Source organism: Sturnira hondurensis, unplaced genomic scaffold (genome assembly GCF_014824575.4).
Source record: "Sturnira hondurensis isolate 20B ecotype Veracruz unplaced genomic scaffold, ASM1482457v3 Scaffold0020787, whole genome shotgun sequence".
Taxonomy (NCBI): Eukaryota; Metazoa; Chordata; class Mammalia; order Chiroptera; family Phyllostomidae; genus Sturnira; species Sturnira hondurensis.
In genome coordinates this window covers 4,905,164-4,922,242 of record NW_028093418.1, presented here as the reverse complement: position 1 = coordinate 4,922,242, position 17,079 = coordinate 4,905,164, and the positions used below count along the sequence as shown (strand labels likewise).

The following is a 17,079-nucleotide window of genomic DNA, read 5'->3' as shown; positions in this document are numbered from 1 at the left end:
CAAGCGCAGCAGGGTCTTGTGGATGGATCCGTGTGAATATCAGACATCCGGGTGGCTGCCGCTCTCTGCGGCCAGGGACCTGGGTCAGGAGACGCTGAATGCCAGGGAAGGACTCCGTTACTGAGTCCACGCCGAGCCGGAGAGAAAGAAGACTCACCTGAGTCAAGTACGGCTCCGCAGCCAGCCCAGGCCCTGACCCCCAGATGACCTCACGGCGCTAGGGGTAGGGGGCGGGCCCTGATTGCCCACTGGCCCCGGCTCCCCGCCAGCACCCAGGCAGGGGCTGCAGCCGCCGCGAGGGGGCGCCACCAGAGGGCCGAGGTCACCGGCGGTGCCATGGCATCCCTGGGCCTCCTGCTCTGGCTCCTGCTCCTTGAGCCCCTGCTCTGGGGGGCCCGCGCGGTTCGGGAGAGGGCGCAGGTCGGGACTGCGCTGCCCTCACGCTCTCCCACCCCCTCGGAGGGCGGCCGCCAGGACCCTAGGGCGAGCCCGTGGAAGCTGCCACCCGCAGGGGTTCGCGGACCCTCGGAGGCCCCGGAATTGCCTGTGGCTTCCGAGTCCCCCGATTGGGTGGCGTTTACTCCGGGGGCCTCCGGTTCCCATGCGGCTGTGGCAGCTCCGCAGACATCACCCCCAGCAGCAGAAGCGGCAAGAAAACCGACCGTTTCTTCAGGTGAGGCGTCTGGGCCCCCCTCCCGGCCACAGAGAACTGGCCGGGTCTGAGGGCCATGGGCCCTGCCTTGGGCGCGGAGGGTCTCCGGGCACACGATTTCCCCCTCGAGGTTCGGAGTGGACCCAACCCTGCCCCTTGAGACCTGAGTGGCCAGGCCGTTCTTGGAGGAGTCTAAGGAAAAACAGACCTGCCTGGGGGTGGGAGGGGCCGTGGCCTTGCTGGGATTTCTGACGACGATCTGGTCCTGGTGGGGTCGCTCAGTGGCTCTACTTTCCCCCTTTCCTCCCTCCCCTGTTCCAGCATGCGGCCATCGGACTATGAGGATAATTGGTGGAAGGCCGGCTTCCGAGAAGAAGTGGCCCTGGCAGGTGAGCCTGCAGATCAACGGCGAGCACGTGTGCGGAGGCTCCCTCATCGGCAGTCGGTGGGTGCTGACGGCAGCCCACTGCGTGTTTGGGTGAGTGTTCCAGACCCCGAGCTCGGGCTGCGGGCCCTGGGGCCAGTCCTGTCCTCTTCCCTGAGCGTTCTCTTTCTCATCTGAAAAGGGGACCACAGCCCCTCCTCTTCGGGTTGGAGGTAATGTTCCGGCCCTCCTAGGCTGGAAAGCCAAGATCCGAAATCAGGTTCAAAGCCACTTCTTTGAAGCCAGTGTGGGCTAGCCTTCACCAAGTGACAAGCAGGGGAAGAGACGGCGTGGGGACAAAGCCTGTGGGGCTCAGGCCGAGGGCAGAGACTTTCAAGGGGAGTGGGCTGTGAGAGACCAGATTGGCTGGATGGGGCCCTCTCAAACTTTAACGAGCCTAGAGACACCGGCTGGTTAAAGCTCGGATTGCCTGCCCCCTAGAGTTTCTGACTCAGTAGGTCAGGAGGGGTCCCGAGAATTTGCATTTCTGACAAGTTCCCAAGTGATATTAATACTCATCTGAGGACCAAACTTGGAGAACCAATGGGTAGAGCGGCCAGGGGTGCAGGGAAGGGATGTGGTTTGGAGGGAGGGAAGTGGGTGATGGCTGGCATTGGAGGTAGGACCAGGCTGGGAAGGGGAATGCAGACCCTCCAGGCTCTCTCTGCAGCCATGTGGAATACACGGTGAAGATAGGAGACACACACCTGAGGCAAACCTCCACGATGGCAGTCAAGGTCCCTGTTCGAGACATCGTTATCCACCAAGATTATAGCTCTTTTGGAATAATCGAAAATGACATTGCTCTGGCTCTGCTCGAGTTCCCTGTGAATTACTCCTCATACATCCAGCCCGTGTGCTTCCCCGAAAAGGCTTTCCTGGTGCAGACTGGTACGGAGTGCTGGGTGACTGGATGGGGAAAACTGCGTGAAAAAGGTGAGACTGTGAAGCAGATCCTGGCCCCCGAAGAGGCTGCCTGGCGCCCCGGGGTCAGCCTAGAGCTAAAGGGAGACACAGGGAGGCAATTTTCTAGCAAGTGGCTAAGGGAGGGGAGTGGAGAAGATGCTGCCAGCCAGTGATTTGATGGTGTTGCCAACTTCTATTAGCATGTCAGGACCTAGGGGCTTGGGTGACGAGCAAGGGGGGCTTTAGCTCAGTGGCGGTGATTTGTCTGCTAATGTGAGCTGCTTCAGACTGGAAGTGCTTGGCTTGGTGTTCAGGGAGTTTTCTGTGAGTGAGAAGAGGCCATTTCACTTAGCATAATGCTCTCCAGTTCCATCCATGCTGACAACTGTAATTGAACAACAATAAAATAATTTAAAAATAAAATAAAGTAAAAATAAGAAGTTTGGAGGCCAACAAAGAGAGAGAGAGAGAGAGAGAGCGAGCAAGCAGGGAATGCCTCACGTTGAAGTTGCAGGCCCCCCTCTCCCTGGGAAGAGGCTGGATTTGGTACCTTTAGGGCACTTCCTGTCTGAGAGTCTGTGATGGTGCTCCAAAGATAATTCACTGATGTATAGGACACCTGTCACTATTACTAATGGTGCTCAGAGCCACAGATCCTTGATTTTGATTTCCCAGGCTTTTACGGCCCCGCCTCTTCCTGTCCTGATTGGCTCTTCCTTTTCTCCTCTAGTCTTGGTTTGGTTTCTTACCTCCTCCTCTCCCCATGTCAGCTCTGGGTCTCATTTCCTCCAATGTCAAGTGGGGACAATATCCACTGCCTTAAGAGGGTGTCTGCATGTGAACACACCGAATGAAATCCAGGGCGGGTGCCAGGGGCTCCAGCGCTGGCCTACTGAGCAGACCCACCCACTCCTCCACCATCTTCACAGATTCCAAAGAACACGCCCCCGAACTGCTGCAGGAGGCCCAGCAAAGCATTATTCGCTATACGGAATGCAATGAAATACTAAAGCAACTGTTACGAACTTCGGTGAACATACTGAAGAAAGGGGCTGTCTGTGCTTACAGTGCCCTAGGAAAGGATTCCTGCCAGGTCAGTTCATGGCCCTTGGCTGCCCCTGAATTTTGGTTGTCCCCTCGAAGATTCCTTGCCCACAGGCAGTAGCGCCTGCATCACCTGCCAGCCCCTCCATTCGCCCTTCATTCCAATGAAGGGGACTCAGGGGGACCGGTTTTCAAGGAGGGAGGGGCTGACGCTGCCTGGAGGGGGCAGGGCGGATGGGAGGTTCAGGCGGGAAACACCAGTGATAGAGTCACATGCTCCGAATCCACCTTTGTGGTTAGCGATGTACTGAGGCAACATCATTCATTATTGTTATCACAGAATGTGTACATTTTCTCTGCGTATAGTCAATATTTTCTGGGCACAGTTTTTTAAAAAGGTTTTATTTATTTATTTTTTAGGGAAGGGAGGGAGAAAGAGAGGGAGAGAAACATCAATATGTGGTTGCCTCTCTGTGCCCTCTACCAGGGACCTGGACTACAGCCCAGGCACGTGCCCTGACTGGGAATCAAACTGGAGACCCTTTGATTCGCACGCTGGTGCTCAATCCACTGAACCACACCAGCCAGGGCTGTGCGGCTTTTTGAGTATATATACAAATTTTGTTTGTTAAAAATTTTCAACTTTTTAAAACATTTTTTTCAACTTTTAAATCTTTCTCAGAACCCTGGGCCAGGCGGGTGCCTGGAGAAGCCCCATGCGTGCCCATCTGCCCAGTTCAGTGCAGGGCAGTCAGCCTGTTCTGATTGTTGGTTCTCTTCCATTGCTCTGTGTCTTCCTCTTTCTCCAGGGAGATTCTGGGGGCCCCCTGGTCTGTGAATTTAATGACACGTGGCTCCAGGTGGGGATCGTGAGCTGGGGCTTCGGCTGTGGTCGCAAAAATCATCCTGGAATTTACACAGAACTTAGCTTCTACAAGGACTGGGTCATTGATCAGATGAGTCGGGCTTTTGTTCTTGACTCAGCAGGACTCCTCATCCTTCCCCTGTGTCTGGGGCTGCCCCTGGGCCTCCTGGTGACCCCGTGATCACCACAGCACGCTCCCTCCTGTCTCCGAGGCTCCTACGAGGCCTCTCCTCCCACTCCTCAGCACCCTCCCCTCACTTTCCTGTTGGGACCCACTGACCCCGTGCAGAGCCACACAACAGAGAGCAGAGGCAAGACTCCATGGAAAGTGGCCCTGCCTGGGCCCCGCCTCCACCCTGCCTGGTGCCCAGGCCCCTGCCTGGGCCCCGCCTCCACCCTGCCTGTGCTCTGCCTGCCAGGAGGGAGGGTGAAGCCATCCCAGCTCAGGGCCAGCTGACCTGCCAGCTGGAGCAGGCGCTGCAAGGACAGCTCGGAGAACGTCTACCAAGGAAGAGACGGCATCCACGGTGGACACCTTAGACCTGACACTTGGTCAAGCCAGTTGGCTTGCTGACTGTCCAGAGAGAGTGAAGGAGGTGTCTGTCACCCTGTCCCTGCTGGGGTGTGGCTTCCACAGGACTCAGGTGTCTGGGGTGGGGAGAAGCTCCCCGCACCCCAGTGCAGATCCATCTGTGAGTGGCCAGCCTCTGCCACGCAAGCCTTCCTGGGTCATCCCCTCTCCTGGAACCCCCTTCCTCAGTGTCCTGGCGGCCACATCCAGGCTCAGCCCGAGTTGCGTTGAGGCGTGAAGGAGCGCGGAGATTTCTGATGTCGTTGAATAAATGTTTGGAGACTGGCTTGGCTGCTCAGAAGCTCTGCTGCCCAGGGTGTGCTGGGGTTGCATATAACATTCCCTGTGGTAGCTGTTTCCCATTTAGCGTAGGAACTACATAGGCTTCTTTTTAAGCCCCAGGAGTGTCCAACCTTTTGGTGTCTCTGTACCACACTGGAAGAAGAAGAGTTGTCTGGGGTCACACATTAAATATATTGTGACACATAATCATCACAAAAATATCTCAGAATGTTTTCAGTAAATATAATTTCGTACTGGGTGCATTCACAGCCAGCCTGGGCTGCATGCAGTCCGTGGGCCGCGGGTTGGACACCCACGATGAGAGGGAGCGGTGAGTCCCTGGCAGCTCAGATGTGAGTCCTAGGGATGGTTTCAGGCGGCTGGGCCCCACTCCCTATGCCCCTGTGGTAGTTGTCCTCGGGTCTGCAGGGGGCTTTGTAGCCTAATTTAACAGCTTCTGCAGCTCAGAATAGAGGATCCAGAGAAACTGGACCTGGGATCAAGGGTAAAGCTGGGGCATGAGGAATATTCCTTCTCTTCCACTGCTTCTACTTTCTTCTCACCCCCGACACTGTTACCAAGATCAGCGTTCATTCCCCCATCCAGCAGGGCAAGAGAGTCACTGTATCAGGATGTAGTTCATCCTCATTCCAGGGCCCAGGGTCCTGGAGTCCGTCTGTCTAACTGCTGATCAACTCCCTCTAAATCATCTGTTCCTTGCTCTCCCAGGGGGTCAAGGTTTCCCCCCAAGATATCTGGGGGCTTCAGAGGGCAGTCTGTGTCAGCTCCATGTGTTGCCCAAGGAAGGCTGGGGTAGAGAGACCGAGAGCTTGCATTGAACCCAGTCTCTGAATACGTAACCATCCAGCTGCTTTAAGAAGCCACTTGAATAGTCACGGATTAACAAAGCCAATTCTTGTTCCTATAACTTGGTCCGCAGGTAGCTTTGCTCTTTCTTATGGCTCCACTCAGCCCCGGGTGCATGCTTTGCCTGCATCGGCATTCCCTGGAGGGCTCGTTAAAATGCAGACCCCTAGTTCCACTTCCAGACTTTCCAGTCCCGTTGGCGTGGGTGGGAACTGGGAAGGCTCACCTCTCACCAGTTGCCCAGTGCTGCTGCTGCTGCTGCTGCGGGGACGAGGCTTTAAGAACCACTGTCCTGCAGTAACACGGCTCCAGAAGGCCACCTCCTCTTGGCTGTCTTGGCGTGGAAGCGACACGCACCACCTGTATGCACTTCCTCTTCGTGGGAACGCACGTGACCCCCTTAGATGCCAGGCTGGGGAATATGGTCCCCAGAGCTGGACCCTTCACGCTGGACAAGAGACACAGGACAGGAATCTTCGCGGTCACCTCCCAACCTCTACCTCACCAGCAGATTCCAAGATGTCATCACTTTGCAGAACACCCCGTCAAAGCCTGAGGCCTGCGTGTCTTTAAGCTGCACCCTCTGGTTGGTGGAAGAGGAGGAATAGCGACTCCCCAAGACTCTGTCCCAATCCGAGGTCCAGCTCAAATGGTGCTTTTTCAAATACATCGTCCCTGATCCCCTAGCCTTACTGCTGTCCTGTGCTTTCTACGGATTTCCAGATTTTCAAATCAATATAAATTGTGAAAGTCCAATGCACCAAGGGTATAGTCAGAGTCTGGGTGCCCAGGCGCCATCACGGGTCCAGGGATTTGTGTGTGCCTTCACTGTCTAGGTTCTGGGGGCACTGTCAGTAATTTAAGGCGCTTGGGGTCCTTTCATGGGGGCGGAAGCCAGGGAGGCACTCTCAGATACAGGGCTCTGAGGTCAACTTCCAGGAACCAGCGTGAGGTGGGGGCGCAGGGCAGAGTTCATGGTCCCTGCAGGGCTCCAGGGCGCCCTCGCATGTCGTCATTATACGTGACGACCACTCCGGCGGGCAGTCTCGCGCCGGGAGATCCGTAGGTGACGTGGTAGAGCCGCCATCGTGCGCTAGCGGTGCCCTTACACATCGAGGCGCCTTCACGTCTTTGAAGCTGCCAGGTGACGCCTCCCGGGCCTCATGGCCCCCTCGCTGTCCGGGCCTGGAAGCCTTGCCCGCAGCCTCCTCCTCCTGCTGCTGCTGCTGGTGCTGAAGTTGGGTGAGGCCAGAGAGGGGCCAGCTCTTTCCCTCCTTCTTCCCCAAGCCTCCGCCCCCTCCCCTCCCCAGCCCCCCTGACTCTCTCCTCCTCCCACCCTTTCCCCTCCCCCACCCGCACTGGAGGCGGGGGCAGGGGCTGGACCCACCCCAGAGTCCTGTCTCCTCCACCGCGGCCTGGAAGATTCCAGGAATGCCAGCTCCTGCGCTCCCTGGCCTCCTCCCTCAGGCCCTGCAGCGTCCTGGGGACCCTTGGTTGTTCTCCTAGCCAGTCAGCCACCTCTTCCGCTATCGGCGTGGGCACCGGGGCTAAGACCCAGCCACCTCTCACCAGCACCCTCGGGTCTCTCAGGTGCTCCGCGCTCTCCCCAGACTAGATCTTCTAGGCAGCGGGGCTCCCCTGCAGACCCCACTCAGGCTCGCGGTCTGGCCCGCACGGATTCCTGGTGCCCAGCTCCTTAAAGAACATTCCACAGTTCATCTCTTGCCCAGACCCTCTGTTCCAGCCCAGTGTGCCTCACCAGCGCAGCCTNGGCTAAGACCCAGCCACCTCTCACCAGCACCCTCGGGTCTCTCAGGTGCTCCCCGCTCTCCCCAGACTAGATCTTCTAAGCAGCGGGGCTCCCCTGCAGACCCCACTCAGGCTCGCGGTCTGGCCCGCACGGATTCCTGGTGCCCAGCTCCTTAAAGAACATTCCACAGTTCATCTCTTGCCCAGACCCTCTGTTCCAGCCCAGTGTGCCTCACCAGCGCAGCCTCCTTCACCAGCGGACGCAGGCCGCTGTCTCCCCGACCCCCTCCTGCCCCTAGGGACCCCTGACTACTCAACCCCACCCTCAGGCGCTTCTTGAAGAGTCGGAGACCAGCCTCCTGCTCCAGGTGGGCCCTCCTGCGCATGCTCCCTCCGTCAGCCTCGCTCACAGACCTTTATCCCCTCCCTTGGTATTTGCTCTGTGCGGTCCCTGTCTCTCTGCCTCCCTGCCGGAGTTCTCACCATTTCAGCGTTCACTTCGTGCTTCCTCCCAGTGCCTCCCACTGATCCTCAGCCCATTCCTGGCAGGCGCCTTGTCTTACCGTCCGTGACCTTTTACGACTCCCTCACTCCCTCCGAGGCGAAGGTGAAGCCGATTCCAAAGCAGGTGGACTGAAAACAAGAGGGAGGGAGAGGAGGAAGGGAGGGAGCTCCGCGCACCAGGGGAAGGAGCCCCCACTAAGGGCCAGCTCCAGCCGCTCTGGGGTCGGGCTGATACAGCACTGGGTTCCTTCACGTGGGCGCACAGTGGGTCTCTCTGTTCCCCGGGTTCCTACTGTGGGCTGGCATTGACTGGCGCAGATGCAGACACTTGGTTTGGGGAGGGCCTGAAGAGAAGAAGGTTTAATTTTATTAATTTTATTTTTCCATTGCAGTCTCCATTCAGTATTACTCTGTATTCGTTTCAGATGTACAGCATAGTGGTCAGACAACCGTGTACTCTTCAGAGAGGGTCCCCCACCCCCAGTATTTCCAGTACCCACCTGGCCCCACACCTAGTTATCAGGGTATTATTGGCTGTGTCCTCCGTGCTGCGCTTTACGTCGCTGTGACTGTTCTGTAGCTACAATCTGTACTTCTTAATCCCTTCATCTTTTGCACCAAAGAGACACTTTAATCTTTTCTAGGAGGGGCTCAAAAAGTCACGGGAGGGACTTGCCATCATCCACCTGAGAGAGGCGCAGCCTGTCCCAGTGCACTCCTGCAGGGCGACTCCCCTGCCCCCTGTGCCCCAGCCACCGTGCTTGGTGCGTCCCCGACGTACTGATGCTCCCTGATGTGCTGCCTGGGTGGACGCACATGCCCTGGGCCGAGAGCTGCCATCTGTGTGATGCTGCCCCACGTGTCCGGATGTGCATCCGCCTACCGGGCGTCATCCGAACGACCTGGAAACATCTCAGCTGCTTGGGAGGCCCTTGCCTTCCTGCTCACTGGTTCTCTTACTCTGTTCCCTGACTCAGTGGATAGCAGCCACTTGTCTCTAAAATCGGGACTGGGGAGGGGAGGTTTGGCCTGCGTGGCTCTGTTATTTAGAGCATCATCCTATGACCAAAGGATTGTGGGTTTGATTCCTGGTCAGGCACATACCTAGGTTGTGTGTCTGGGTGCATCTGGGAGGCAACCAATCGGCGCTTCTCTTTTGCATGGATGTTTCTCTCTCTCCCTTCCTTTCTCTCAAAAAGCAATGAAAACATGTTCTTCGGTGAGGATTAAAAAAATGGGGCAATCCCTGGCTGGCATAGCTCAGTGGATTGAGCATGGGCCTGTGAAGCAGAGGGTCGCTGGTTCAATTCCCAGTCAGGACACATGCCTGAGTTGCAGACCAGGTCCCCAGGAGGGGACACATGAGAGGCAACCACACATTGATGTTTCTCTCCCACTCTTTCTCCTTCCCTTCCCCTCTATCTAAAAATAAAAATATAAAATATTTTTTTAAATATTTTTTTTACTTATGTATCTTTAGAGGGGAAGGAGAGAGGGAGAGAAACATCAATGTATGGTTGCCTTTCGTGCGTCCCCTACTGGGAGTTGGCCTGCAGGGAACCGGCCTGCAACCCAGGCATGTGCCCTGACTGGGAATTGAACCGTGATCCACTGGTTTGCAGGCCTGTGCTCAATCCACTGAGCTACACCAGCCAGAGCAAAAAATAAAATATTTTTAAAAAATGGGGCAGAGGGACACCGTAGGCTCATTCATCTCCCCAAGTCCCACCTCCAGCTCACAATGTTTGTTCTCACTGCTGCTTCCTCGTTCCGACCTCCGAGTTTCTTGCCCGGTTTCTGCAGAGCCTCCTGTGGGATCTCCCTGCCTTCGGTCTTGTCACCTTCCTGTCCATTCTCCTTGCTGCCTTCACAATATAAGCCTGACCACGTCACCTGTCCCCTGGCCGCCCCTGTCCCTGACTCTGCTTTCCTGGTTTCATTTCTTGCCATCACAGGTCTTGACCTTTATTCTGCAATCCTCAGGCAGATACCAAGGTGTTCCTTTCGTAAGGATGTCACTGTCACATCTCATTTTTGTTGTACCGTCTCATTTTGAAGCCTTGGCACAATAACCCCTATTTCCACTACATCTTCTTTGCTCACCTGACCTCTGTGGCCTGGTCCCTGCACTGATCTCATGCCAGTGATTGTGTTTGCTTCGGTGTCCCCTGCTGGCCAGCACGCTCCTCCAGGGCACACACAGCATGCGTCTGTCTGATACCTCGCCAGCTCTGGGCTCCAGGCTGGGCACAGAGCTGGAGATTAGAAAGTATTTGGTGAATGATGCTCTGGCTGGTATGGCTTAGTGGATTGAGTGCCAACCTTCGAACCAAAGGGTCACGGGTTCAACTCCCAGTCAGGGCACATGCCTGGGTTGCAGGCCAGGTCCCCAATAGGAGGCGTGCAAAAGACAACCACACATTGATGTTTCTCCCCCTCTCTTTCTCCCTCCCATCCCCTCTCTCTAAAAATAAATAAATAAAATCTTAAAAAAATAAAAGTAAAAATAAAAAATAAAAATAAATAAATATATTTTAAAAAAAATTTTAAAAAGGAAAGTATTTGGCGAATGAATAAATGAGCTAATTAATGACAGTGCACCTCTTCACTGTCATCCTGTTGTGACCTCTCGCTTCATCTCGGTCCCCCTTTTCTCCTCCAGGTTACGAAGAAGATGACACCAAGCCAGGTGGGTAGGGCGAGCCCCTGATGCAGGTTCCCTCGGTTCCTGGGAGGGTACGCTCTGAAGAGGGTCCCCTGGGGGGGGTGCTTCTGGGTCTGCAGGGAGCAGAAATTTCGTGTAAAGCGTCTGCTTTCTGAAGGAGAGCCCGAGGCTGCCAGGACATGCAGACCCAAAAGCGTGGGGGAGAGGGCAGCTGGGCCACCCATGGCATGTGGAGCCTCTTTGAACTCAGCCCAGGCTGTGTCCCATCAGGGGTTGTGACCCTTTTCTACACAGAAAACCTTTGGGCTCCAAACTGTTTCTTTGCAAAGGAGCACCTGCAGAGCCCGGCACTTCTGGGTCTCCCTGTCTTTATCCTTAGACCTCCAGGGTGGAGGGTGGGTTTGCTTTGCTCGTTCAGGGGCCTCCGTGGTCATGGGTGCACCCTGATTTGTTGTGAGATGTTTGACTGACTGAGTTAGTCATCCCTGCTATGTCCCTGTTCCACTGCCATCCCTCTCTCTGCCCTCTTTCCAACCTTCCTTACCTGCTCCATGCGCATCTTTCTCTTGGTGTGTTTCTCTGAAAATGCACACTGCAGTTTTGTGTGCACGTGTTTTTAGGGGACACAGACGGCATGTGCTGTGGGTCTCTTTCTGTTTCTCACTCTTTTCATTCAACCCCGTTTTAAAAAAACACACAACAGTGTATTTGGCAATGATTTGAAGCTTACAAAACACCGAAAAAACAAACAGTACAAAGAACACACGTACACCAAACCTTTTTTTCAGGATCAGTTACGGGAACACACGACACGGTTCTTTATCTCTGAATATGTTGGTGTGTATTTTCTGAGAACATCCTCTCAGATGGCCACAGTGCGCTGACCAACTTCAAAAGGGGGCGTCCAGGCCACACTTCTGTTCCTTGTCCATACTTCAGCCTGGTCAGGCCCCGCATTCCTACCTGCAGTTTGTGGAGGTGTGCACGTTGCTGCGGGTCTGCCAACCTTTGATACAGTCTGGCTTTTGTACTTTTTTTGCGAATGTAATAGGTTAAAACAAGAGGACTTCTTGATTTAATCGGCATTTTACTCATTGCTGATGAGTTTGAGCACGTCTTGATGTGCCATTATTGGCCTACTGAGTTTCTTCTGGTAATAAATTGCTGGTCCCTATGTTTTTTATATTGTCTGTTCTTTTCCCTTGTTGATCTTCTTGTAGATTCCTAATGAAAGTCTCCTACTGATCTGAGACGTCGCAAATATTGCCTTCTCACCTGTCACCTGTCTGCTTGCTGATTTTGCTTGTGGGGCCAGAAAGCCTTTGTTCTATGTCGCCCTGGGTTGAGTGCTTTATGGTGTGTGCTGTGACGGTTTGTTTTAGGGGTCCTGTCCCACCCCACACGGCGTGGGCTGCTGTGAACTCTACAGTTTGACCATTTGTGATTAGGCCTTCCAGTGCCGGTAGAGAGGAATCCAGTTTTGTTTTTCTTGTTTCTTCTAGAGCGAGCTCATTTCCCGGGACCGTATACTTGGGAAGCCGTCCTCCACCCGCCGATGGTGGCGGCTCCTGTCTTCACAATAAGTCTGTGTAGTCCATGGAACAATTTCTTCCGTTCACTATTCTCTTCCTTTGCCCCATTAGTCTGTCCCGGTCAGTGCCACGCTGTTTTTGCTAGTACGGCTCTGATGGGTGTCTTAATAGCTTCTGGGATAATTGTCCCTTCTTTGATCTATTTTTTTCAAAGTCTGAGCTGTTCAGGAAACCTTGCTTTTCTATTTCAATTTTAGAGTAAGTTTATCCAATTTCTTAACAATTCTAACTTGGAAAGTGACTTTATAGAATTAGGTTGGGGAAAAATTGTCACCAGCAAAGGGGGTCTTGCCCTTCCTCCCAAGATAGAAATCAAGAGCAGAGATGAAAACAACTTGAAAGGAAGTTTACTGGACACAAGGGGAAGGGAAGGAGGGAGGGAGCTCCCTGCACCGTGCGAGCCCCCACTAACAGTGAGCGTGGCTCCCCAACGGCTGCTAGGGTGAAGCTGACACAGCGCTGGGTTTCTTCACGCAGGCGCACAGTGGGCCTCCTTGTTCCCCAGGCTCCCAGCCTGGGTCCCCGTGTGCGCAGGCGCAGACCAGCGGAGGTGCAGACAGACTGGCTCGGGGAGGGCCTGCAGAGAAACTAATTTTACCGAGGAGAGACTTAAAGAATATCGGAAGAACATCCCCATCCATCTTAAGAGAGGCTCAGCTTGTCTCAAAATTACATCTGAAATATTTAGTTGATCTGCTTAAGAGCAATGGACGTTTCTGCGTTTATGCCAGTCGTTTTCAGAGCCCTTGATTCGAGGGCGGGGCTTATAAACGGAGCACCGCAGAAATCTCGTGTAGTGTTGGATAAGTTAATTCCTTGGTATTTTGTACATCTTTGCTATTGAAAATGTTTCCTGGTTTTGAATATGTTTTCTATTGGTTGTGCTGGGCTAGGGAAATATTACTGACTTTAAAAGCAAGCTGTTAAAGTATTATATATATATATATGCAAGAAGTGCACATGTCATAAATCACACAGTGAACACACCTGTGCAGTCACCAGCCTGGAGAGCGGAGCAGGAGCAGCACCCGGGGGTCCCTGGTGCCCTCCCCTCAAGGGGTCCTACTGTTCCCGATGTCTGGCATTTAAGTAGGTTCTTTCTGCCTCCTCCTCAGGGTTTCGTGATGTTTGAGGTAGCTTTGTGGCATATAATTTTTATAAAGTCAGTGACTTCTCTCCTTAGTTTGCTAGGTAAGAGGTTTATGTGTGTGTGTGTGTGTATGTGTATGTGTGTTTAGTTATAAATATCTGTTGAATTTTTCCAATGCCCTTTTTGGGGTGTATTGAGAAAAGCACAGGATCTTTCTGCGGAGAATCCACTGAGAGCTTCCCGCTTGTGGGTCCACCCTTGCACTCCTGGGACAATCTCTATGCTATCATAGTGCATTATTTTATAAAAATATGATGTTGGTTAATATTTTATTTACAATATGTGCATCTATGTCCATTCATGGAGTCGTACAACCTGACTGTTGGAACTGTGTGCACATGGAGAGTGTAAGCTGTGGGGGCTGGGGCGGGGCCCAGGCTGGGTTCTTTCTTGAATGGTCGGGCAGGATCAGCCGCCTGGAGCTTGTCTTTGCTCTGAGCAGAGTGGGCACCTGAGAGATGCAGCAGCCTCGGAGCCATTTAGCACATTTCTTACGCTAGGCACAAGAAAATGCACTTCTCATTCTGGGGCTTCTCTGCACCTCGCCTGTTTTGAGATTCTGTGCTGATTGCGCCCAGCGTGTCTCGGGATCTCTTTTTCTTTCCTCCTTTGATGTCTCTGTCTTGATACATTTTGCTTCTTCTACTGTCATTTTCTGCCGAGCTCAGTGCCTTTGGCTAGGCCCCTGCCCTTCTCTGTCCGTCACTGAAATGCGAATAGGTCCCCCAGTTCACAGCCTTGTGCAGGCTGCCTCAGGGGCACCTTGGTCTCAGTCATTCTTGTCCTCCTCTGTGTGGTCACTGTGTCTCCTTGGTACACTTGTCCCTGAAGCTTGTGGCAAACCTTGGTGGCCGAAGGATTTGGACGTGACCCGCCATTGGCCCTGGGAAGTGAGCCTCCGCCTGGAAAGTGAGCACGTGTGTGGAGGGGCCCTCATTGGCCGTGAGTGGGTGGTGACTGCAGCCCACTGCATCCAAGGGTGAGTGGGGCCCACGGCTCCAGGGCCTGGGACCCAGGGCTGGGACAGGTCTGGCCCAGCTTCCTTGTTTCCTCCTCGAGGCAACGTGAGAGTGGGGAGTGGAAAGGGCTGCTCGGAACAGGGGAGGCAGGCTCAGGAGATACAGGGGGCCGGGAGCTCCAAGCAGCAAAGACCGTATCCTAAACAGGGCAACAGACAAACTCAGTATGGAACCTCGAACCCCTCACACGTGAAAGCACACATGTAGACCAGCACCTACGTACACCACATGCAGACCAGGCCACCTTGCACCAACTCAAATGATGAACAGGGAGGCAGTCACACCTAGGGGAGGGGTTGGTCCTTGGAGGTTGGGGCATGGTGCTGCTCGGGCCCTGCCATCTACCAGGTGGGGCTCTGTGTCCCCTGTAGCACCAAGGAGTACTCGGTGCTTCTCGGCACCTCCCAGCTGAAGCCCTTGAGCCCCTGGAAGGCTGTCTCCATCCCCGTGAGGGACATCATCATGCACCCCAAGTACTGGGGCCGGACCTTCACCATGGGTGACGTTGCCCTTCTCCGGCTTCACACCCCCGCCATCTTCAACAAGTACGTGCAGCCCATTTGTCTCCCCGAGCCCACCTACAACCTGAAGGTTGGGACACAGTGCTGGGTGACTGGCTGGAGCCAGGCTAAGCAGCGTTTCTCAGGTGAGCAGGAGGGGGTGGGTCTGGTCAGTTCCTCTGGGACCTTGCCTGAGGGGTGCCCCCACACCACGTTGCCTCTCAGGAAGCTCTGGGGACCCTGGTTCTGGGATGGGTTAGGACCACCCCTCACGTGGGAACCATGGCCTATGGCTGTGGGCACCTTATCCGGGCCCAGCTGTGCCTGGACTGGGCAAGATCGTTCACCTCATAGAAGCTCAGAGCCAGGGAGCCACAAATTCACCCGCTTACCCATTTGCTCACTTGAACTTCAAGCATCTGCCCCATGCTGAACCCTCAGCACTGGGAACACAGGCCCTGCCTGTAGGGAGCTCATCTCTGAGTGTGGAGGGGGCACAGGCTGACAGGGAAAGTCATGGCCAGGCAACCTTGGGCTGCGGCCGAGAGGGATCTGGGATGCGCGCTGGGCAGAGGGTCTGCCTGAGATGCCTGTGGGGACAGCGAGTTTGATTCAGGTGGCACAGGGCACGGCCAGCGCAGTGCTCAGACCAGACCACAGTGATGTGTGCTGGGACCCCACTGCGCCCACAGTGGCGTGGCAGTCGGATTGTGGCCTACTTGGTCCAGAAGCCCAAGCTTTCCAGAGAAAGGGACCCTGAAATGCAGCCTTGAGGGGTGAGGGGCTGGTCAGACCTGGTTCTCAGGGCAGCGGAAGGGGCCCAGGCAGGAGAACAAGGTGGCGTGAAGGGGCCCAGCCTGGCTGAGTCACCGGGAGAGAGGTGACAGGTCATCGGGAAAGGCCGGGCGGAGTGGAGCAAAGGGCTCATTCCCCCCCACTGGGCCCCCCCACAGCCAACTCCACACTGACCCCAGAGCTGCAGGAGGCCGAGGTGTTTATCATGGACAACAAGAGGTGTGACCAGATTTACCGCAAGAAGTCCATCATCCCCCGCGTTGTCCCCCTTGTCTTGGGGGACATGGTCTGTGCCACCAATTACGGAGAAAACCTGTGCTATGTGAGTTTCAGGGAGGCTGAGGAGCTCTCCTTCTGTTGAGAGCGCTGCCCAGGTCGGGGGAAGTGCCCCGGGGAGGGGTCTGCTTGGCCTCCCTCCTTGTCAGCATCACTCGGCAGTGCTCTGCTCCCATCTTTCTTCCTGTAACTTTGATTTTCCTAATATTCTGCAACGGGGTCCCCAACTACCAGGCTGAAGGAGGACCCTAGGTAGCAGGGTCCTGAAGGAGTGAAGAAATTTTCCAAGCAGAATGGACAGCATGGGCAGTCTGGGTCCCTGGGTCCCTGGGTCCCAGCTGGGCCCACAGCCTCCATCACTCCTCTGTCTTTGCCTAGGGGGACTCCGGAGGCCCACTGGCTTGTGAAGTTGAGGACAGGTGGATTCTGGCCGGGGTGTTGTCCTGGGAAAAGGCCTGCGCCAAAGCACAGAATCCAGGGGTGTACACACGCGTCACCAAATACAGCAGGTGGATAAGGAATCACCTGAGCAACAGGGCTCCCTCAGGCCCCTACACCTCCATCAGGCTTCTCCTCCTGCCCTGGCTGCTGCAGCCCCAAACAGGCCCCTGATCTCTCCTCCCTTCTTCCTCCTGCTCCGCCTCTGCTGAATGGGGCCAGATCAAGGTCAGACCAAGACTATGTGTCCATATTCAACAAGAGTCAAGGTGGGGACAGAGCGACCACTGGGAGACCTAATCCCAGTAGGGAGAGCTGTGGTGGATGACTAGGCCTTGGCAGGCCAGGAGAAGGGAAGTGTGTCCTGGAAGGGGTCTGGCAATGGGGCCCAGAACTGCAGGGATTAAATTTGTGCAAATGTGAGCTTGTTCTGTTCTCTTTTCTGGGTGGCCCTGGTGCTTGGGTGTGGCTGGGAGGGCAGGGTCTGCTGAAATTAATTGTACCACGTGATTCCCCAGAGGGGCAGCTGATGGTCTTGCTACATCAGCAGTGCTGGAGCAGAGGGGGAGGGCTCGAGGCCTCAGTTTCCCCATCTGTGAAGTGGGCATGCTGTACGGAGGCAGCTGGAAAACTTGCTGTGAGCGGATAGCTGGGAGGACCCACGTACAGTGCTCCAAACAGCTTTGACTTTTTCAATGGCATTTAAAAATATTGACTACAAAACTATGACATGTTCACAGCTGCATTTTTCATTACATTTAAAAAATTATAATCGATATC

At 54.8% G+C, this 17,079-nt stretch overlaps 2 protein-coding genes across 2 annotated transcripts; both read left to right on the top strand.

Annotated features, from left to right (window-relative positions):
- The first annotated feature begins 336 nt into the window (after positions 1-336).
- Positions 337-4,072, top strand: LOC118976149 (serine protease 44-like). Its single transcript, XM_037030474.1, has 5 exons — positions 337-673; positions 974-1,130; positions 1,747-2,012; positions 2,921-3,075; positions 3,836-4,072. Exons 1-5 carry the CDS (start codon positions 337-339, stop codon positions 4,070-4,072), a joined length of 1,152 nt encoding a protein of 383 aa, XP_036886369.1.
- A 2,545-nt stretch (positions 4,073-6,617) lies between these two features.
- Positions 6,618-16,722, top strand: LOC118976148 (putative serine protease 45). Its single transcript, XM_037030473.1, has 7 exons — positions 6,618-6,673; positions 6,849-6,853; positions 10,527-10,553; positions 14,103-14,250; positions 14,662-14,936; positions 15,744-15,907; positions 16,240-16,722. Exons 1-7 carry the CDS (start codon positions 6,618-6,620, stop codon positions 16,471-16,473), a joined length of 909 nt encoding a protein of 302 aa, XP_036886368.1. The 3' UTR covers positions 16,474-16,722.
- The last annotated feature ends 357 nt before the right edge of the window (positions 16,723-17,079 follow it).

Excerpts from the sequence above, each read along its gene's own strand:
- LOC118976149 (XM_037030474.1), top strand. The coding sequence starts at position 337 with ATGGCATCCCTGGGCCTCCTGCTCTGGCTCCTGCTCCTTGAGCCCCTG. Across the intron at positions 674-973 it reads AAAACCGACCGTTTCTTCAG|CATGCGGCCATCGGACTATG; the intron begins GTGAGGCGTCTG and ends CCCCTGTTCCAG. Across the intron at positions 2,013-2,920 it reads GGGAAAACTGCGTGAAAAAG|AACACGCCCCCGAACTGCTG; the intron begins GTGAGACTGTGA and ends CAGATTCCAAAG.
- LOC118976148 (XM_037030473.1), top strand. The coding sequence starts at position 6,618 with ATGTCGTCATTATACGTGACGACCACTCCGGCGGGCAGTCTCGCGCCG. Across the intron at positions 10,554-14,102 it reads AGAAGATGACACCAAGCCAG|CTTGTGGCAAACCTTGGTGG; the intron begins GTGGGTAGGGCG and ends TTGTCCCTGAAG. Across the intron at positions 14,251-14,661 it reads GCAGCCCACTGCATCCAAGG|CACCAAGGAGTACTCGGTGC; the intron begins GTGAGTGGGGCC and ends TGTCCCCTGTAG.